The sequence below is a fragment of the Sus scrofa genome, chromosome 13, assembly GCF_000003025.6.
Source record: "Sus scrofa isolate TJ Tabasco breed Duroc chromosome 13, Sscrofa11.1, whole genome shotgun sequence".
Lineage (NCBI taxonomy): Eukaryota > Metazoa > Chordata > Mammalia > Artiodactyla > Suidae > Sus > Sus scrofa.
In genome coordinates, this window is record NC_010455.5 from 13994054 (window position 1) to 14016916 (window position 22863).

General features: G+C 38.0%; 1 protein-coding gene across 16 annotated transcripts in view; it reads right to left on the reverse strand.

Moving 5' to 3' along the window:
* Positions 1-22863, reverse strand: part of SLC4A7 (solute carrier family 4 member 7) — a 109557-nt gene that overhangs the window by 60502 nt on the left and 26192 nt on the right. For 10 of the 16 annotated variants that reach the window (XM_021071464.1, XM_013981428.2, XM_013981427.2 and 7 more), the window contains exons 2-3: positions 10077-10158; positions 2341-2487 (exon numbers count right to left, since the gene is read on the reverse strand). In XM_021071464.1, the coding sequence (XP_020927123.1) occupies positions 2341-2487; positions 10077-10158 (229 nt within the window). Of the gene's footprint in view, positions 1-2340; positions 2488-10076; positions 10159-19023; positions 20781-22863 lie in introns of those variants that run through there. The other 6 variants (XM_021071471.1, XM_021071470.1, XM_021071467.1 and 3 more) reach the window with 3 other exon arrangements.

The following is a 22863-nucleotide window of genomic DNA, read 5'->3' on the forward strand; positions in this document are numbered from 1 at the left end:
GAGACCTCTACATAATGCCCTGTATGTCACAGGTCTTCCCACTCGGACCAGTGGGAACACATCCTATCCCTAGTCTTTGAGTGAAATCCAGCAATTGTTTATCCTGCTTTCTGGTGGCTATGTAGCTAGCTTCATGTAGTCTCCTGTCACATATACCCAGACTAGTACTCAGCAAAGGATTTAAAAGGACCCTTCTTCAGACCTTTGGAATACTCTCTGTGTGTAGCTCTCTACTCCCTAGCATGCTACACCTCAAGTTCTAACCTCTTAGGCCTCCCCAAATTCCAGTCTCTATCTCCTCAACTCTGAGAGCCTGCTGGGCTTTGTCCAAGTTCCTCATGCTGTGGCCTGGAAACTGCCTCAAGGTAATAAGCTCAGGCAATCATAGGGCTCATCTCACTTGCTTCCCCTCTCTCTGAGGTCAGAGTCCTATGGTGCCTGTTGTCCAGTGTCTGAAAACTACTGTTTGATATATTTTATCCAGTTTCCTGTTTAAAATTAGAGGACAAATTCAATTCCTGTTATTCCATCATGTCCAAAAGCAAAAGACCTGACTAAACTATTTTTAGAGAGTGGAGAGAGGAAAGAGACTTCATTCATAGCAATTTCTAGGATAGAGATTGGCAGTTAAAGCCAAAATAAACCCATTTTCCACGGCATAACACTTTTCTAGGCATAATTACTCCATGAAAAAGTCACAAATATTTTCCCCACCAAATTTATTTTTCAAACCACTATATTTAGACTTCAAATGTCAGGGCTTACCTTAAACCATTAAACCACCTAGCCAAGTGAACATATAAACATACTGACAGTTAGTAAATATAGCATTTCTATTAAAATACTGTGCGCCTTTTTATTCAGAATGAAACAAAGAAGCACATTGATCCATTCACAAAATAACACAAGATTCCTAAACTGGACAGATGCAGCAAATGAAGAGCAAAGTACACCTCAGTTATGTAACGTCATCAAAGTGCACTAGTGAGCGTTTCTAAAAGCAGTGCCGATTTTTCCTCTGCTAGCAGCATATCTTTGTTAGCTATGTAACCACTTAACAGTTTACTGGGCCATCAGTATCTCTAAGTACTGGTTTAGCCTCTCTAAGCTGAAGTTTATCTATGCAATGGAAACAATACTACCTATTTTTTTTTAAATGCTGAGAAGATTAAATCCAAGAGTATATGCTAAGGGCTTGGTGGAATGCCTAGCACAGAAATGGCACTTAATATTTTATAAGACCTCAGTATTTTCTTTCTTGAGATGATGATATAAGCTGTATTTTTACACCGTAATTCTTTCCCTTTTTACCTCTTCAAAAACACTTTCCTTTAGCACAGCACACAAATGACTGCAGGGGTGCAACTTACATGGCTTCTTGAGAGCACACACACTAAGACCTACAGTGTAGATGGCCATGTGAGCCATGATGTCCTAAGAAATCAACAGCACCATACATGTTCACTGAGTACAATGTCCAAGGGTCCTCCTCTGGCTGCAGAGCTAACTTTCCTGGCTCCCACCTTTCCCACTCTCGGGGCCACTTAAATCACTATCAACCTTTATTATCACATAACTCTCTCTTTCCTCTACTATATGCCCTTCTTTTCTGATAGAAGTGCCTCTGTCTACTGGCACTATTGTAAAGAATAATCCTCTAATTTTAAACAAAAATTCTGTCCTTCTAAAGACAATACTATCAAATCAAAGCACTCTTATTGCAGAGAAACCAGTAATCCAGCTTAACAGATAAAATCTTCTACCCAAAAAAATGTATTTAACAAAGAAAAAAAAAATTCAATCTCTCCCAGGAACCTGAGGATTCCAGATATTTGTTTACTACATATGCAATAATGAAATGTATAATAGAGAAAAGGAAATAAAACCCTGCTAAGTAAGTGCCAAGACTAAACATTTATGATTCCAAGGCTGGGATACAATGAAAAATGCAAAGCTTCTTATATTTTTCACTCATCCCAAGTATATCTTAACCAACAAACTCAACATTTTTCTTTGTAGAAAAGAACACTTACTTCAATTAGTATTCCTAAATGCACAGATATGTCTTAAATTACTACAGAAATACAATTCTTAAAAGGAAATATTTAATTTTTTTAGGGTTTTTTTTTTTTTTTTGCAGAGGTGCAGCAGCCTGATGTAGGATCTCAGTTCCCGGACTAGGGACTGCTCCCAGGCCACAGCAATTGAAAGCACCAAGTCCTAACCACTAGACCACCAAGGAATTCCCCTAAACGGAAATATTAAAAAACAAAAACAAACAAAAAAAAACTTTCCAAGAAGGAACTTTGAACTGAATGGAGAACTTTCCACTTTCCTTACCATAAGAAGGAGATTCCCGTCCATCTTCTCTGTCTGAGTCTTTGTCTTTCCTTCTCCGGTGGTGATGTCTGTGTCCACGATGCCTGTGACGCCGGCGGCTCTCTCTACTGAATGGGACGTGAACACCTATATACACAGCTCGATGACCTGGTAAAATGTTCAGAAACATCACTGGCAGACCTCTTTGACTGCATGTCACAGATATTGTGTATTTTACAAATAGAAGGTTTGTGGCAACCTTGCATTGAGCCAATTTATCAGCAACATTTTTCCAACACCATCTGCTCACTTCCTGTCTCTGTGTCGCATTTGTTTAGTAATTCTCAGAATGTTCCACATTTTTCAATATCATGACATTTGTTAGAATGATCTGTGATCAGTGATCCTTGATGTCACTACTGTGATTTTTTGGGGACATCACAAATCGTGCCCATATGAGATGGTGAACTTAATCATTTAGTGTGTGGGTTCTGAACACTCCGCTGACCAGCTGTTTCTCCAACTCTCTCCCTCTCATTGGGCCTCCCTATTCCCTCAGACATAGCAATACTGACTTAGGCCAATGTAGAACCCTACAATGAATGGCCACTACGTGTTCAAGTGAAAGGAAAACTCGTACTTCTCTCACTATAAATCAAAAGCTAGAAGTGATGAAGCTTAGTGAGGAAGGCATGAGAATGCTAAGATGGGCTAAAAGCTAGGTCTCTTGTTCCAGTCAGTCAAGATGTGAATACAAAGAAAAATTCTTGAAAGAAATTCAAAGTACAACTCAGTGAACACACAGATGATAAAAAAAATTGAAACTGTCATGGTGCAGTGGTTAACGAATCCGACCAGGAACCATGAGGTTGCGGGTTCCATCCCTGCCCTTGCTCAGTGGGTTAACGATCCAGCGTTGCCGTGAGCTGTGGTGTAGGTTGCAGACGCGGCTCGGAACCCGCGTTGCCGTGGCTCTGGCGTAGGCCGGTGGCTATAGCTCTGATTCCACCCCTAGCCTGGGAACCTCCATATGCCACGGGAGTGGCCCAAAGAAATAGCAAAAAGACAAAAAAAAAAATTTGAAACTGTTACTGTTGACATGGAAAAGGTTTTAGTGGTGCGGATAGAAGGCAGACAACACAGCCTTCTATTAGAAGGAGATGCCATCTAGGACTTCCACAGTTAGAGAAAAGAAGTCAATGCCTGGCTTCAAAGCAGCAAAGGACAGACTGACTCTCTTGTTTAGGGCTAATGCAGCTGGTGACTTTAAGCTGAGTCAATGCTCATTTCCATCTGAAAATCCTAGGGCCTTTAAGAATTATACTCAATGTACTCCACCTGTGCTCTATATAGTTTACATGTTATCTATATATTTTATTTACTTATTTAACTATAGTTGATTTATAATATTGTATTAATTTCAGGTCTACAGCTTCAGATTCTTTTCCATTATAGGCTATACAAAGCCTGGATGACAACACATCTGCTGACAATACGGTTTACTGAATATTTTAAGCTCACTATTGAGATCTACTGTGCAGGAAAAGAAAATTTACTTTCCAAATACTACTGCTCCTTGACAAGTACCGGGTCACCCAAGAGCTCTGATGGAGATGTACAGGAGATTCATGTTGTTCTCATGCCTGCTACCACAACATCCATTCTGAAGTTCATGGATGAAGGAGTCAACCTTCAAGTCTTATTATTTAAGAAATACATTTGTTAGGAGTTCCCGTCGTGGCGCAGTGGTTAACGAATCCGACTAGGAACCATGGGGTTGTGGGTTCGGTCCCTGGCCATGCTCAGTGGGTCAAGGATCCGGTGTTGCCCTGAGCTGTGGTGTAGGTTGCAGACGCGGCTCGGATCCCGCGTTGCTGTGGCTCTGGCGTAGGCCAGTGGCTACAGCTCCGAACAGACCCCTAGCCTGGGAACCTCCATATGCCGCGGGAGTGGCACAAGAAATAACAAAAAGACCAAAAAAAAAAAAAAAAAAAAGAAATACATTTGTTAGACTATAGCTGCCATAGATAGTGATTCCTCTCATGGATCTGGGCCAAGTCAATCAAGGACCTTCTAGAAAGACTCAGATGCCATGAAGAACATTTATAATTCATGGGAAGAAGTTAAAACATCAATGGTAATAGGCATTTGAAATAAGTTGATTCCAACCCTTATGGAGGACTGTGAGGGGTTCAAGACTTCAGTGGAGGAATTAACTGCTGTGGTGGAAACTGCAAGAGAACTAGAATTACAAATGAAGACTGAAGATGGGACTGAACTGCTGCAATCTTATCATAAAACTTGAATGGATAAGAAGTTGCTTCTCACTGATGACCAAAGAAAGTGGTTTTTTGAGATGGAATCTACTTCAGTAAAGATGCTGTGAAGGTTGCTGAAGTGACAACAAAGGAATTAGAATACTACACAAGCTTGATAAAGCAGAGGCAGGGGCATTGAAAGGATTGACTCCAATTCTGAAAGAAGTTCTACTGTGGGTCAAATGCTATTGAACAGCCTTGCACATTACAGAGAAATCATTCATGAAAGGAAGAGCCAATCAAAGTGGTAATCATCGCTGTTGTCTTATTTTAAGAAATTTACCCCAATTAATAAGAATCTACTATATAATACAGGAAAATCTACTCAATAATTTGTAGTAACCTATATGGGAAAAAAAAAGAATGGATATATTTTTATGACTGATTTGCTTTGCCTTACACCTGAAACTAATACAACATTGTAAATCAACTATACTCCAATTAAATTAAATTAAAAAAGAAAAAAGAAAAAGAAATTCACCCCAGCCTTTAGCAACCACCACCCTTAAGGCATGTACATTGCTTTTTTTAGTGCTACTACATACTTAATACACTACAGCATAGTGTGAACACAATCTTTATATGCACTGGGAAACCAAAAAAAATCATGTGACTCACTTTACTGCAATATTCATTTTGCTGCAGTGGTCTGGAACCAAATCTGCAGTGTCTGGGTACTGCCAGGACTGGTTTTTTAAAAAGAAAAAAAAATGATATACACAAACATATAGCAAAATTTACTTTGATAAAAAAAGAATTACAGGAGTTCCCTTTGTGGCTCAGTGGTTAACGAATCCGACTAGGAATCAGGAGGTTGCGGGTTCAATCCCTGGCCATGCTCAGTGGGTCAAGGATCCGGTGTTGCCCTGAGCTGTGGTGTAGGTCACAGACGCAGCTCGGATCCTGAGTTGCTGTGGCTCTGGCGTAGGCCGGGGCTACAGCTCTGATTAGACCCGTAGCCTGGGAACCTCCATGTGCCACAGGTGTGGCCTTAGAAAAGACAAAAAAAAAAAAAAAAGAATTACATGGGGAGTTCCCATTGTGGCTCAATGGTTATTTAATAAACCCAACTAGTATCCATGAGGACATGATTCAATCCCTGGCCTGACTCAATGGGGTTGGGGATCCAGTGTTGCCATGACCTGTGGTATAGGTCGAGGATGCGGCTCAGATCCCACATTGCTGTGGCTGTGGTATAGGCCAGCAGATACAGCTCCAATTCAGCCCCTAGCCTAGGAACCTCCATATGCTGCGGGTGCAGCCCTAAAAAGATAAAAGAACGAAGGCCAAAAAAAAAAAGAAATTACATGGAGTTTCTATCATAGCTCAGCTGAAACGAATCTGACTAGTATCCATGAAGACACAGGTTCTGTCCCTAGCCTCGCTCAGTGGGTTAAGGATCTGGCATTGCTATGAGCTGTGGTGTAGGTCACAGATGTGGCTCGGATCCTGTGTTGCTGTGGCTGTGGCTTACGTAGACCAGCAGCTATAGCTCTAATTCGACCTGTAGCCTGGGAACCTCCATGTGCCATAGATGCAGCCCTAAAACAACAACAACAACTACAAAAAGAGTTACATGCAAGTCTAAGAATGCTAGTCTGTTATTTCTCCTATATTATAGAGTACTACACAGAATATTACACCAAAGGCTAATACCACTGACTGATGAACATACTGAATATGCAGGTTACTTCTGGAAGAAATAGTCTGGATGTCTGAAAAGGTATTTTGAGAGAAAGGAACTGGGCCCACCTGAAATCAGGAATGAATGTGTGCCATCTACATTTATGCCCAACCTGAGTTAGTACAGGTCCTTAAGATATATGCTTTAATGATGACTATTCATAAATGGATATATATAAATATTTACTAATTTTTTTAAGTTTTGAGAATCTCAGATTAGCAAGGTTCAAATTAATAAGAGGTGTATTAAATGTAAATGGTCCAAATACTGTAGTAAAAGGACAAAAATTTAATCAGACTGGATTAAAAAAGCAACAGAGTAAGTTTATCATATACTTTTAGAATAGAAAAGGCAATTGCTGATGCTGCATCGTCCTACCTTTGTATGCTGACTAACAAAACAATTATGAATGGTACTCTCTGCTTTTTGCCACTAAATGAAACTGCATCAGGAAAGTCAACAGCACTATGTTGAACACTGAGAAGAAGGAACTTCATCTCTCAATTTCAATGAGGTTGCTATCTAAGCTGTCTTGAGTGAAGCGGGGACAAAGACTACAAGTTTAACTAACTTGCAACCATGAAAAAACCGTCTGGCATAGAGTTGCTTTCTTCCCTAGGCACAACAGAAAAAAGTTAATGAAATATGAACTGTAAATGACATTCTGTTTCTACAATATTCTGTAGGATGGTCGGAGAAAAAAAAGAAACTCAAGATCTTTATCTTTATTTTTTTTTTTTGTCTTTTGCTGTTGTTGTTGTTGCTATTTCTTGGGCCGCTCCCGCGGCATTATTGGCATTATTGTTGTTGTTGTTGTTGTTGCTATTTCTTGGGCTGCTCCCACGGCATATGGAGGTTCCCAGGCTAGGGGTTGAATCGGAGCTGTAGCCACCGGCCTACGCCAGAGCCACAACAACGCGGGATCCGAGCCGCATCTGCAACCTACACCACAGCTCACGGCAACGCCGGATCGTCAACCCACTGAGCAAGGGCAGGGACCGAACCCGCAACCTCATGGTTCCTAGTCGGACTCGTTAACCACTGCGCCACGACTGGAACTCCCAAGATCTTTATCTTTAGATGAGATCTGAAAGTAGTCAATCCTCATTATTCATGGATTCTGTATTTGCAAATTTGATGACTCACTAAAATGTATTTGCAATCCCAAAATACATACTCATGGTGATTTCTCAGTCGTTTACAAATATGCACAGAGCAGAAAAAATCTTGAGTTGCCTGATGCACACATTCCCAGCTAAGGTTGAAAAAGTTGACACTCTGACTTCTTGCTTCAGTTTTCAAAACATTAATGTCAATGAAGCAAATAATCTTTTAAACTAAAAGAAGACCAGTCCTATGAAAAGACACTGAACTAAAATTATTTGTTTCAACATCTGCCAGTACCTGGTACTCTGCCTAGATAATGAACTTCAGAAATTTAATATTACTTGAAAAAAAATTACTTGAAAATCCCAAATTAAAAAACACAATTACATCTGTAGTAACTTTGCCCGATGATAGACAGTAATTAGACTTACTGTGGTGATCATTTAGCCATGAACAGAAATATCAAATTACCATGTTGAGCACCAGGAACTAATGCAGTATGTGGTCATTCATATTTCAATAAAAAAATTAAATTAAAAAAATTATAGAGGATTTCTTTTGGGGATGATGAAAATATTCTGAAATTAGGTTGCACAATATAGTGAATATATGAAAAAAATCACTTTGGTGAATTTTACATTATATAAATTACATCTAAGTAAAAAACAAAACAAAACTATAAAACTCGGCAATCTTACAGTTTTATTTTAGTGAAACTATTTTCTTTCGGACATCAACCAAGAATGGAAATTAAAGAATCACTGTGTACTGTGAGTTACAAAATTGCTACTCCAATCAGTACTAATGGGTTTTTGGCACACAAGCCCTTATGTACCAAGATAAAACTCAATTCTATGAGTTTGAAATTTAGAAAGCTTAGATAAAATCAGTAGCAATATGCCAGAATCCAAAGATTGGGAGATAGAACTATTACTTTTTCTGCTTTTATTACTTCCCTTAGTTTTTCTCTGTTATAATTTTTTCTTTTCCTTTCATTTTTACTTTATTCCATCAAAGGCTTATTCAATTCAGTGCTGAGATGAAATGTATCTCTTCCTCGAACTTGATATTTAATTCAGATTATGTACCAAGTGAGAAAAGCTAAGGGCCCTGAATAAGCAAAGGAAGCCAAGGATCACAGTCAATTTCTCTTTTCGTGTTCTGATCACATGTATTTGAGGGAGGACATAAGACATGGTTTACATGTATCACCGCACATCTGAATTAATAAAATTATGGCTAAAAAATTTTAACTTCTCTAGTGCCTACAATTCACAGAATCAAGCACCTAGGTAACTGAAGTTCTCTGCAGGAGTCCTGGTGAGCCTAAACTTCCAAAGTCAATTTTAATCAAGAGGAATTCTCTCCATTTCAGAAAGTAAATGTGGAGAAGGCTTATTTGTGTCTCTTTCCATCTCTTTTTTGTAAAGCAATAAACCCACTCAGCTGCCATGGAAGACTTTTACTTAAAAAATGTAGGTCTCAAAAAGACCCCAAAATAACTCTAGCAAAACATCCGCCACAAACACCACCTTCACCAAGTGTTCAAGGTTAACATCACCAACAGTAAGTTACACTGATGTCATATGTTCACACTAGAGAAGAGCCTATCACTTTGTGGTGTGCCTCCCAGGTATCCATGATCTGGGGTATGAGATTATAATGTTATAATTTGATAACATTAGGCAAACCCAAATTGGGTGACCGTCTACAAAGTATCTAACCACTGCTCCTCAAAGTATCAAGGTCACGGAAAATGGGGAAAGACCTGGAAATCATCCCAGGTTAGAGGAGACCAAGGAGACCTGACCCTGACTGCTAAGTGTCCTATGGCATTAACTCCGTGCTATTCAACGGGCTCCTGGAGCAGAAAAAGAACATCAGTGGAAAGACTGGTAAAATCTGAATAAAATCTATAGTGTAGTTAGTAGTAGTATACCAGAGTTAATTTCTTCATTTTCATAAACTTATGATTAAATAAAATGTTAACACTAGAATAAGCTGAGTACACAGGGACACTGTGTACTATCCTGGCAAGATTAAATAATTAATCTATAATTACTTTTTTGAAAAAAGAAAGAAACAAGAAACCATTTGTTAGAACTTCTTCATGCTCAGGAAGATAAACTGGCAAATAACTCATCTGCTACACAATTCTTTGCTGAGGTTTTTATAGCATTTTAAAAGGCTGATGTAACAGACCTATAAAATGAACACTGAGATGACAACCAGTGATAACTGTGGCTTATTAGTCTGGCATGCTATAGTCTGGTCATAATTCAAATTACCCAGGCTGCTAGAAATTAAAAACAAAACAAAAAAAAAAGTAAAGAATTATCTGATTTTGTAACTGTAGCATTTGAATTTCCAAGGTAAGTTATGGTAACATTCAGTGAAGTTTCAAAAACATTCTGGAATTTATGTTTCAGGGAAGGTTCTATTTGTACACATAGGTAGTGGTTACATGGGCTTCTGCTGTGTGTTCCTTAAACTATATTTAAAAAGTGTTGCACACTCTTCTAAATGTATGCTCTAGCTCACAACAACAACAAATGTTTCAACAAATTATAGGTAAAACTTAAAGGATACTAACAAACATTCATTAACAATTTATCCTACTAAACCAAAGTTATTTTAAATAAACTTACTTTCTAGTTCTTCTTTTTCAAACTTGGTGTTCACAGTTGAGCTGGTTTTGCCAAGATCCACAACAGCTTCTTCATCAGGACCCTAAAAAGAAATTATTCTCATTCACTCATGAAATCAACATATACTGAAGACCTACTACTACTGGGTATGTTATCTGAGACAGCCAAAAATATATAACAGACTGCCTTCCTCTCAAAGAACTGAATTCATATTATAGTTAACCGCATTCTTTTTGAAACTATCTTTATAGGCTTTTTTTTTAACTCATAGAAAAACACTGAAAAATGTCATGAAAAAAAACTTGAAATGACAAATATTTCCACTAGTTTTCTATGGAAGATACCAAGTGACTGGTACATATATTCACTTCAACAGGAAGACACATCAGGTCAGAAATTAAAGAAAATCAGGGGTGAGAGAAACCCTTAGATGTCAATATTGAACACTTTTTTCTTTTCTTTCTTCTTCTCCCCCCCTCCCCCGACCCCGCAACCAGGTACTGTATCAACAACAAAACCCAACCACGCTTACTCAACTGTATTGGATACTGGATCAGATTATGGTTAAACATACAATGGTCAAAATAAGTCTATAGCCTTAACATATAGCATCACTTTCACCACTTTCACTCATAAGTTACCAAGAGCCAAAGACTAGTGAGCAGAATACCAGGAGAAGGGGCCAGTGGACAAAGATGCTATGGTCCTCAACCAAACCTGGGACTGGAGTACTTACTGGGGTAGGGCAGTCAAGATTTTGAGAAGATTCGCAAATGTTCTGGGGAAGAGATAGCAGGTGTTAAAAAATTTTTTTTAAAAATTTTAAAAAGGCATGAATCAGTTCTCAGGGTCTGCGTGTGTGCAGTACGCAGAGGAACCCAAAGGTGGAAATTCACTCTGCAAGGCCGTCACACTGGAGATCCTGTCCACAACACCGCTGCCAAAGGATCAAAGCAAAAAACGAATGCAAGGAAAAGGATGGCCCAGGAAGAGGCTTTCAGAAACAAACAGGAAGGAGCCAGGCTTGATGAAGGTGTAGATGACCTAGCCAGTCATTGAGAGCAGGCCAAAGATGGGCAACAGGAAAGGGACGATGTTCTGCTCAGACAGAAGCAGAGTACCACCAATCTCCCAAAGCAGGAGGGAAAAAGCAAATGGCTTTGGAGAAAGAAAAAAACATAGTCCATATCTGTTCTCTTCACAGGTCCCTATGCTTTAATGATAACTTCACAGGCAACAGAGGTAACTAAAGATAAGAGAGAATTGAAGAAAAACAAAATGATAATATTGACATTCATTATAACATTGTTAGCACTCCACTGAATGGCAGTTTTCTAGAACAATGTTATTTTATCCATCAGATGACATTATTTCTCAGATTTTGCAAGAAGAAACTTTCAACCACTCCCATTTCCTCTGTGCTTGCTCTGGCAGCCCATCACCTCCTCTTGCACTGACAACAATAAGCCAGACGGACACATACAACTAAGTTTCTCAGCACTTTAACATCCAAGTGTAAACTGGAAGACCCGTTTGTGTTAGAAAGGCTCAAACAGGAGGATGGGTAAAATGATCTCTTAAAGGTCTCCTCCAACTTGTGATCTTAAAATATCCATATTCTCAGTGCCCTCATTCTCATATCTTAAAACTCAGACGCTGAATCAATTTAGTTAAATTTTCGAATAAATTTCCTGCTACCTTAACCCTCACTATTTGCTACCCCAAACTCAGAAACAGACAGAGCATATTAAGAAAATGCAGATCTCAACATCCAAACTTACTTTCTGAAGGAAGGCTAGATGGCCAAATTGTAGAATCAAATGGATTTGAGTATCAAGAGATACTTGTATATGACTCTAAAGGACCACATTCAATTTAATACAGGAAACACGCAAGTTAAATGACTTTCTAAGGCTGTATAGCTAAAGGACTGGGAAGCAGCCTGCGTAGACCATTACACCTTTTCATATAATGGACTAAGAAGACAGACAACTGCGTGCACAGTCAAACTGCCTCAGGGCAATCACACTCCTTTAGTAAGGAGAAAATTTCAAGTAGGAAATACACACACAGAGAAGAGGCAGTAACTAAAAATTACCATCCATCAAGCACGTCATACTCTAAAATCTTTCGCTTTCCTCCAATGATTTCATGTCATTCAGTCCCTAAGCCTGCACAGGTAGGTACAAAAGAGAAGCTGTCTCCTAAACAGAAGAGGCAGAAGTTGTATTATCCAAGAGGTAGCACTCGGTGTATTCTAAAAGGGATTAACTGCTCCCATTCCAAACTTTCATTTCAACAGAACAATTGCCAAGGACACAAAACAATATGCCTATCTCTCATCCCGAACTACAGCAACAACAAAACTCTTCTTTTTTGATGTAGATGTACTGACTCTAACCAACTAACACTCAGAAACAGCCCAAGCTGGGCAACTTCACCATATTTATGCTTAAAATACACATACTCTCTGACCTCTAAACACCTACCAATGAGATACACTCCCATGTGTGCAAAAAGGAACACAAAAAAGAGGAAGTTGCACTGGGAACTGTGTCTAGTCACTTATGATGGAGCATGGTAATGTGAGGAAAAAGAATGTATACATGTATGTGTAACTGGGTCACCATGCTATACAGTAGAAAATTGACAGAACACTGTAAACCAGCTATAATGAAAAAAATAAAAATCATTATATAAGAAAATAAAATAAATAAAAAAGAGAAAGTCCCACAGCTCCTCTGTAGGTCCACCCAGCATGCTCCCTCAGATACCCTCTGTGGAGACCTGAATGAATGATCTGATTTAAAGCCAAGTGAGAATATTATTTTATTGTTAATGTTTGGGTTTTCAGTGACAATGCTTTTATTTAACTAAAGTTAAAATGCTTAAAGTCTAAAAACTTTTACAAGAGTTCCCATCACGGCTCAGTGGTTAACGAATCTAACTAGGAACCATGAGGTTGCGAGTTCGATCCATGGCCTTGCTCAGTGGGTTAAGGATCCGGCGTTGCCATGAGCTGTAGTGTGGTCTGCAGACGCGGCTCGGATCAAGAGTTGATGTGGCTCTGGTGTAGGCCGGCAGCTACAACTCCAATTAGACCCCTAGCCTGGTAAACTCCATATGCCGAGGGAGTGGTCCTAAAAATGGCAAAAAGACAAAAAATAAATAAATAAATAAAATAAGTAAATAAATAAAAACTTTTACATTTAACACTATTAAAAAAAAAAAAAAAAAAAAAAAAAAGGCTGGGGTGGAGGGTAGGTCTGCATGTCTCCCTTCCCTGAAAAACATCCTCTACTTTTCAACAACTGGGAAACATGAATCAGAAAGGCAGTCTGCTATAAAGGCAAATATAAGCAGGCACACACAATGCCCGCCTGAGCACTTTACAAGTCATTCAATGAAGCATGCAGGGTGCATGCAGATGTCTATATACTGAAAATCCCTTAGAACAAAGCCATTTATGTTTCAAGGCGGAAATACATTTCTGAAACAAATATATTGCATTTTAAATCCTATCATTTTAGGATAATGTTTTAAGCCATTATTTCGAAAATCGGTAAAGTTAATACACTATATAAAGTATGACTTGACATGTGTTCTTTCTTGAAGTATATGCAAAAAATACATATTAAATATGTAAAAGGGAGTTCCCCTTGTGGCGCAGTGGTTAACAAATCCAACTAGGAACCATGAGGTTTCGGGTTCGATCCCTGGCCTTGATCAGTGGGTTGAGGATCCGGCGTTGCCGTGAGCTGTGGTGTAGGTTGCAGATGTGGCTTGGATCCTGCGTTGCTGTGGCTCTGGCGTAGGCAGGCAGCTGCAGCTCCAATTGGACCCCTAACCTGGGAACCTCCATATGTCGCTGGAGTGGCTCAAGAAATGGCAAAAAGACAACAACAACAAAAATAATACGTAAAAGGTTAAACAGCAAACTGCTGATACTGCATCACATGAATGGCTGGAAAAACAGAGACAGATAACCCCAAAGTATTTAATTTTCTTTTATAATAAACATGTAATTTTGGTAATTTTAAAAAGAATAAATTCAAATTTCAATGTAATACGTGTTACTTTTTTTAAATCTGAATCTAGAAAAAAAATCATTCTTCAATCTTTAACTGTGAGTGTATGGTTGAAAACTAAAAATAGCAACAGCAAAGAGTCACCCCCGACATCAAAATGTTTTCGTTCTTAACCCCAGAGGAATATGTCACATAAGCCAGTCCTTACAAAGCCTACCTAAGAGGAAATAAAGCCAAGGCACTGGGAAAACTAAAATACACAGAAGAACAAAAAAGGCACCCTCAGTATATCAATACAAGATTAACTCACTCTAATCTTAAGAAAATAATTTAGTCGTGGTTTCAAATTCTTATTTAAAAAATAAGATAACTATTCAGAATACAAACTGCTCTATAACATAGCAGGCAACAAATTTAAGCATTATCTACATAAGACTATAAAGAAAGTTTAAATTCTCTGCATATGAAACGACATATGTGCAAGGTGATTTGCTGAAGCCTGTAATAGGAAAAGACTGGAAATCATCCAACAGTCCCTTAAAAGAGGAATAGCAATGCACTCAATGGAATGCCAAGCTCCTAAAAAGAAGAAGATGCTACGTACTGACACGAAAAATATTTAAGACCTATTACACACACAAGGTAGAGAACCACATATACCGAATACTACTTGCTAGGTAAGAAAGTCTCCAGAACAGGAATATTTGAATTTACATAATGGACACTGAAAGGACATATGAGCAAAGTAGTGAACTGGGTACCTCTGGCAGTAAGTAGTTTTCGGGACTTTTTTTTTTTTTTAATATTGCTTTATGTTAACCACATGAATACAGAGGCAGATGTCAGTATGCAATCTTTTGAATGACTTGTCACCCATCTATCCAGGTCCCCACCCTCACAGGGTCACATGCATCTGAAAGGGCTGTGGGAAGAGGCACCAAGCACAAGTGCACAACCACAGAAGACGCCCACAGTTCACTGAATCTGAGAAAGAAAACTATTTTTCTTTAAAAAATGCTTTTTCATCTGCCATATAAGCTTTAAAACTAGATTAATTAGCAAAGTCTTTTAACAATTACCAAAATGAATAGCTATATTAATTTCCTCAATAGTGAAAATTTATTTTTCTTTTTTTTTTTTTTTGCTTTTTTAGGGCCACACCTGCGGCATATGGAGGTTCCCAGGCTAAGGGTCTAATTGAAGCTACAGCTGCCAGCCTTCACCACAGCCACAGCAACACTAGATCCGAGCTGCATCTTCAACCTACACCACAGCTCACAGCAACACCTGATCCTTAACCCACTGAGCAAGGCTGGGGATCAAACCTGCAACCTCATGGATACTAGTTGGATTTGTTTCCACTGTGCCACCATGGGAACCCCAATACTCAAGATTTAAAATGTACCCTGAAACAGTATTGTGGCTGTACTGGAGAATTATTCATCAGAAGTACATTCTTTCATATTTAGGACAAAATGCCAAGAAGAGGCAACTAACTTTCATGAGGATCTAAAACAGTATAACTTTAAGAGGGCTTTAGATTTTGACTTATTAGAAATTCTGCTGGGAGATGTTGACCCAGCGGCGTGAGTGGAGCCCAAGCCCCTATATATTCAACCCCCTCTGTGTGATGGTGCAGCACTCCTGTCTGAACACCATGGCCTTGGTTGTGTTACAGACTTAAGTTGTACATGTTTAAGTTGCTCTTCAGTAGGGGCTGCTTCCCGCCCTTGACCATTTTAGGTGGGCTTCTAGGTGGCACTCTCATTTCATTCACAGTGTTTTAATCCTCCTGAAAATGAAGTAGTGTATATTCCAATTCACACCAAAAATACTCTAAAGTTACTGTATACTTTCACTGTACTACAAGTAACCCTAAATCTATAAGTATTCCTCTAAAAGTTCATCTGTATGTCAGAACTTTTTCCCCAACACTGTATCAAAGAAATCTAACGAAGTATATATAAAAAAAATGCTGTTCCCCAAAATACGAGTTTCTTCCAAATAACCCCAATTCCCAAACCCATCCCACCTACCAACAAGAGTTGAACTATAGTATTAGAAAACTTTATTTTATGGGCAAAAAGCTGAAGAGTAAGCAAATTATCTTCCCTAATCCAGTTAAAGGGAGAAATCACTGATGACTACTGTTTCATGAAATAAAAAGCCAACGAATGATTTCTAAAGAATTCATCTGGCATTTTTTGATTGATGCATTACTCTAAGTGTAAAAGATGTAAAAAGTATATGGAAAATTTAAGCAATTTAAAATTGCTATGTTTACACTCAGGCAATCATGTGATTTCCACAGAAAAAAATTTAAAGCCTTGGGAAAAATGCTTTCTCATGAGACAGACGAGGAACCAGACAGATTCAGATACTGGAACACAAAACTTCAGAAAATCTTACGTCAAATACACACACCATGATTAACACGGAAGACAATCTGAGTTTTAAGGAAAAGTTACAGAGGGGGAAAAAATAAAAAAAAAAAAATCAAAGAATATAAGAGCAAGAGAACTCAGAAAAGTGTGAGATATAAAAACTGGCAGGTAACAGCCTCCAGCATTGTTAATGACACACGTTATTGTCAGAAACCTCATTACAAAGCACAAGAGTCACAGACAAATGGAAAGCCTCATTAGGGTTTACCTGAAGTTATAAATCACAAATATTTATTCTAAGTTCTAAGTCAGTGCACAGATACCAAAAAAACACATAGGAATTACCTACTTTAGGTTATCAAGTATGTATAAACTGTTTAACAGAACTGAGGATAAGAATAAAATCTATTTCTAAAATGGGCTTTTCAAAAAACAATCTCAACTTTATCATTGATTAAAATGTATAGAAAAAGCACAGGCATTTTGCACAAAAGGTCTAATAAATTTTGTACACAGAAATCTAGTAAATGCGTTTCAGCAAAAGGTCTATCAAGTATTCTGTCAAAATTCCCCAATCTCAGTCAGCCTTGGAGGTGGGGTAGTCATTGACACAGAATGAACATGGTATGTTTAGAATTCCACTGGATTTTTCCTACTGAAAATAAACAAGAACCAGGAAATCCCTCAGTTATATGGTCTGCTTGGCTATTCTTCCCCCCCGGCTAATACTCCTGGGCCCCATGAATTTGATGAACCATAAAAGAAGTCTCATTTCCTTAAAGACTAAGAGTTTGTTGTTCCCACTGTGGTGCAGTGGAAACGAATCCAACTAGTATCTGTGAGGATTCGGGCTTGATCCCCGGCCTCGATCACTGAGTCAGGGATCGGGCATTACTGTGAGCTATGGTGTAGGTAGCAAATGCGGTTGGATCCCACGTTGCTGTGACTGTGGTGCAGGCTGGCGGCTGCAACTCCACGTCAACCCTTAGCCTGGGAACTGCCATATGCCACAGGTACAGCCCTAAAAAGCAAAAAGAAAAAAAAAAAAGGGGGGGGGGGGAAGAGACTAGGAGTTTGGACTCATCCATTCAGTCAACAAATATTTACTGAGTGTATACTATGTGCCAAGCATCATTCCAGGTACTGGGGATACACCAGTGAATAAAAAACTGTATTATAATCAAACGGTCAGCCTATCAGTTAAAATCTACGGCTAAGGCAGGGCTCCCCATGATAAGAAATCAAGAGGGAAATGCTTACCTTCTCCATTTCTAATGAATAAATGAGGCCTCAAGACTCACAGGTATGGATGGGGTGTACTCACAGAGTTCAATCTTCTCATTTTACACACACACATGCACACACACACACAGCTTAAGAGACTTGAGGTTCTTTATTCAGAAGACAACAGACCAAGGTCACTGAAATACATGCTGAGAAAACACAGTACTCTTTCTTTCTAGTATTTATTAAAACTTGTAACTACATATTTATGTAACTACTTAACTGTTTCCCAGCCTGAAAAGTAAGTTCCAAGAAAAGGGGAATCACGTCTGTTTTGTAATCACCATTTCCTCAGCATCAAGCAGGGCCTGGCCCTTGGTTAAATTCTCCAATAAGTACGTGCTAACTGTTGAGTATATTCCACAAGACAAGACACTGGACTAAAAAGTTCATATGGGATACACTTACGGACTCCTTATGAACACAATTAAAGCTCAAACACAGAAAGATACTCAATAGTCTGGAATTTAATAAATCGGTTATGAACAGAAAAGCTCAGCATCAACACACTACAAAATCCAAATTCAATTCACAAATAGGAACTCCCAGCAAAAAACCAAACAACTCTTTTGTTTCAAAGAGGTCTTACTAATTTCACTCACAGTCATTTATCCTGCTTGAAAAGGCTAAATCCACAGTAGTATTTTCTTGGTCAAACGATCAAAAATGAGACCTTAACATGCCAAAGGCATAATCTTAGAGAAAAAAGGAATATTAAAGATTATTTAAGAATATATGCATAAGCCTAGCCCATTATCCTCTTTTGGCACTGGAGGTTTACAAAATTCATTATTAAAACAGCATCGGAAGATCCTTATCACATAGTATTAACTTCGTTACATAAGACGCGTGGCTATAGCCCAAAAGTAACACCTCCCATAAATTATGATTATTAACCATGCAGAATAATTTCATAGTTACCAAATACTTCAGTTTAGCCTCAAAACATACTGGACCATTAAGACAAAGTGATTTCTTTCCTAATATCTCAGCTATATAAAACTTCTTAAAGCCTCATTCAAGTTATATTTCAATTATCAAACTGTAGAGAATAAAAATGGTACAAACATTGCTACCTTTGTACAAGGATTTACTCTTTTCAGCAGATGACTTCCATAGCCAAGGACACAGAGGATGATACTATTCTAAGCCAGTGCTAATAAGCCTGACATTCCTCAAGCTTCATTATTACACTCTGAGAGACACAAACTTGTCTGTACATAAAATACAAGGTCATAACTGGGTACCTACAGGGAACTTCTTCTCCAGGCGAAGTCTTTCCATAGTGATACAGAAATGCCTTGTGTTTGATAATGTAATGCAGTAAGTCCCTTGAAGAGTCCAGGGACAGTGAGGGCATACCTGATTTAGGTCACCGGGTGTTGCACAGATGAAGCCTTCTAAGTTGCTTTCACGGTACAGCCAATCACTGGCCTCTAAGTTACCTAATCTGCCAAGCTAATAACTACAACTTACACAGGGTCACAGCAGAAGAGATTTGGAAAGCAATACACACGTTTAGTTGTAACTGAAAATACCAAAGGGAAGTGCTGCAATCAGTTGTCTACTGAAACCTTTCTATAACATTAGTTCAAAAGAACCTACTCTAAAGATATAGGTAATGGGGGTGATTTTTTTTTTTAAGAGAATAAATTTCAACATCATAGTTAAATTTTAGCCCTAAATTTCACTTAATTCGGACAAGAGGCAAATATGTTTTCACCTGAACAGTTTTGCCTTTTTACCATTTCTATTTTTATACTAACTTAGTGTAATCATATTAATTATAGCATGAATAAATCATATTGTGGTCTTAATTATCATTTTATCCCAAATTCAAGTATCCATATGGACAACAGCTAACAAGGAAAAGCAGCACCTCTCTAACCTTTGGCCTCAAGATCTCTTTCCACCTTTAAAAATTATTGAAGACCTCAAAGGCCCTTGTTTATAAAGTTCACCATCTATACTAAACATACTGGAAATGAAAATGAGAAAACTTTAAAATAGTTCTTTAAAAGCATTTTTTTAAAATAATAAGGCCATTACATGTTAACATAAATAACATTTTAATTAAAAACTTTTTTCAAAAACAAAACAAGACTGAGAATAGCTTTTACAGTTTTGCACATCTCAATATCTGATTTCACAGAAAGACATGGATTCTCATATCTACTTCAGTGATCAGTCTCAGATGATTTGTTATTTGAACAACACACACACACACAAAAAATTCAGGTTCACACAAATACTCTGCTGGAAAAGAGAAGAGTGTCTTCACACGCTTTCCAGGGAACTGGATGTTCCTAATACGTCACTAAACTCAAGTAGTCACTTCTTAAAGGTTAGGTTGTAAAGTGAAATCTAAAACTATTTCCAATGAACACTGTACATACTGCTACATTAAAATGCACTGGTCTGTCATACACTCTGAATGGACTTCTCACTCATTTTTAAAATTTCATATTTCATTCAACAATGTTACGAAAATAACCTTTGTTAATATTGTCAATAATCTCATAAATTTAAGTATTAAGAAACTGTCACGGTCAGGCTGGCAGACACGTTTTTCAAAATTTTAATTTTTTTATGAAAGCTAGGCTTATTATAATTAGTAACAAACACCATCAGTTGTTTTTCTTGAAGGGATAGGCTCACTTTGTTTCTAAGGAAACACTATCAAATGTCAAGTCTGAGTAACCATAGTTTTCTGTCATTCTTTCAAGTAAAAACGGTATCCTGTGAAAATACGCAGCTGGAGGGGCTCACAATTCCAAGAAAACCACATCAGTGCTTTTTCTCCAGACAACAACTATTCCTTGGTACAGAGCAGATGTGTTTCTATGCATGCTTCCTATTTTGTCATTCATAATCTTAAAGCAACCTGTTTTCAAAAGCTCATATTTAATGAAATAATTAGCTTTTGGCGTTCCCATCATGGCTTAGTGGAAATGAATCTAACCAGTATCCATGAGGAAACAGGTTCAATCCCTGGCCTCACTCAGTGGGGCTGAGGATCCAGAGTTGCCGTGACCTGTGGTGTAGGTCACAGACGTGGCTTGGATCTGGTGTTGCTATGGCTGTGGTGTAGGCCGGTAGCTGTAGCTCTGATTCAACTCCTAGCCTGGGAACCTCCATGTACCGAGGGTGTGGGCCTAAAAAGATTTAAAAAAAAAGAAAAAAAGAAAGAATTATCTTTTACAGCTTCATCAAGGACATGCCTAAGTGAACAACTATGTTTTGTTTTTAAGGGCTTCCCCGCAAGTAATATTTTTAGCATTATTATGAAAATAATAAATCCTGCGGATCCCCTGAAAGGAAATCAGGGACTGGCAGGGGTGAGAACTTCTAATAAAAAAATATAGGTTTAAAATACATAATCGAAGAATTATAAGTGAATATGTTTTTCATTTTCTCTGTTGTGTTGCTATTCATTAGATATTTTAACGTGTTTAAGACTACATACGTTAAAGACTGAGATGTATTATTTTGTTATTCTGGGTTTCTAGAAAATGATAAAAATATTTATTAGCACATATTATGTGCTAAAACTATGCTAAACACTACCGCATGTAATATTATATAGCGCATCCAGGTATTTAATCCTCTCAAACTCAGAGAAGTTAAATCCCTTCTCCAAAGTCCTAGCATTAATGGGCAATGGATTAAAAATTTAAGAAAAAAAATTTTCCAGTAACAGTTGGTTAAAATTCTAACTGAATAAAATGTTTACTGAATTCAAATAAAATGTAATCTAAATTAAATCAGAAATATGCTCTATGAATAGACAGATGTGCTTCCTGAGAAACAAACAAATGATATTTTCCACAGAAATATCTATATCTCAAAAGTAGTCCTACTACCAACTAATCCTGTAGAAGTGACTGACAACAGGCACCAAATAACAAAATTTAAATTGAAATAATATATCAAACAGGAAAAAAACACGTTAATTCAAACTTCCATGATCTCTATGAGGCAGTAGATACCAGGCAAAGATACGCCATGCCCTTTAAGTGCAGCTGGTTTTTTTAACTTCTCTAAGAATTAGAGACCCCAATGACATCAACCAGGCAAAGACATACCACGCCCTTTAAGCACAGCTGTTTGTTTGTTTTTTGACTTTTCTAAGAAATAAAGACTCCAGTGACATCAACAGCTACAATAAAACTTAAAAAAAAAAAAAACTTTCTTTTGTCTTTTTATAGGGCCCCACTTGCAGCATATGAGTTCCTGACGCTAAGGGTTGAATCAGAGCTGCAGCTGCCAGCCTACACCACAGCGATGGCAATGCAGGATCTGAGCCACATCTGCAACCTCCACCACAGCTTACTCACGGCAATGCTGGATCCTTAACCCACTCACTGACCAAGGCCAGGGATCAAACCTGCATCCTCATGGATACTAGTTGGGTTCATTACCTCTGCCACGACAGGAACTCCAAAACTTTAAAATTTTTAAAAGCTTCAACCTTCCAATGATTTATACTTGGCAAGTGAACATAAATCTGGAGAAACACATAGACGTAATATATGCTATTCACTAATTTTTAAAATCCTCAAAACATCAAGCCCAGAATAAAGAGCGTCTGCAAACAATCAGGTTCAATACCAATTTCCACAATGATCTCTTGAAATGCACCTCCTGAGGAAAATCTTATGTCCCTCCTCCCCCAACTAGTGCTTAAGAGCTTAATCTCCTGGTCTGGCATATGTCACACCCACACTGGACTATAAGAACCCTGAGCACAGGGATTTAGGTAGAAAGAAGGGAAGGAGAGAAAAAGAAGAAGGTTAAGAGGCCTCAGGAGAAAAGGAGGAATTAGGTGCATACAAATTTTTCATTTCCCAAATTGCAAAACAAAATGTTATTCTTCATCAAAATACAGAAAAGCATTTCTCCAATATGTTACCTGTTGCGATGCTATCCTGGGCACCACTAAACCAATATTCAAATAAAAATCTTAAATCGGGGTTTATAGATTAAATTAAAAGGTGAAGTTAGTTTTAGTTTACTACTTTCTTGATAAAATAAAGTTACTAACTCAACATACAAACTCAGGAATTTTAACCCGACTAGTCCTTTAAAAAG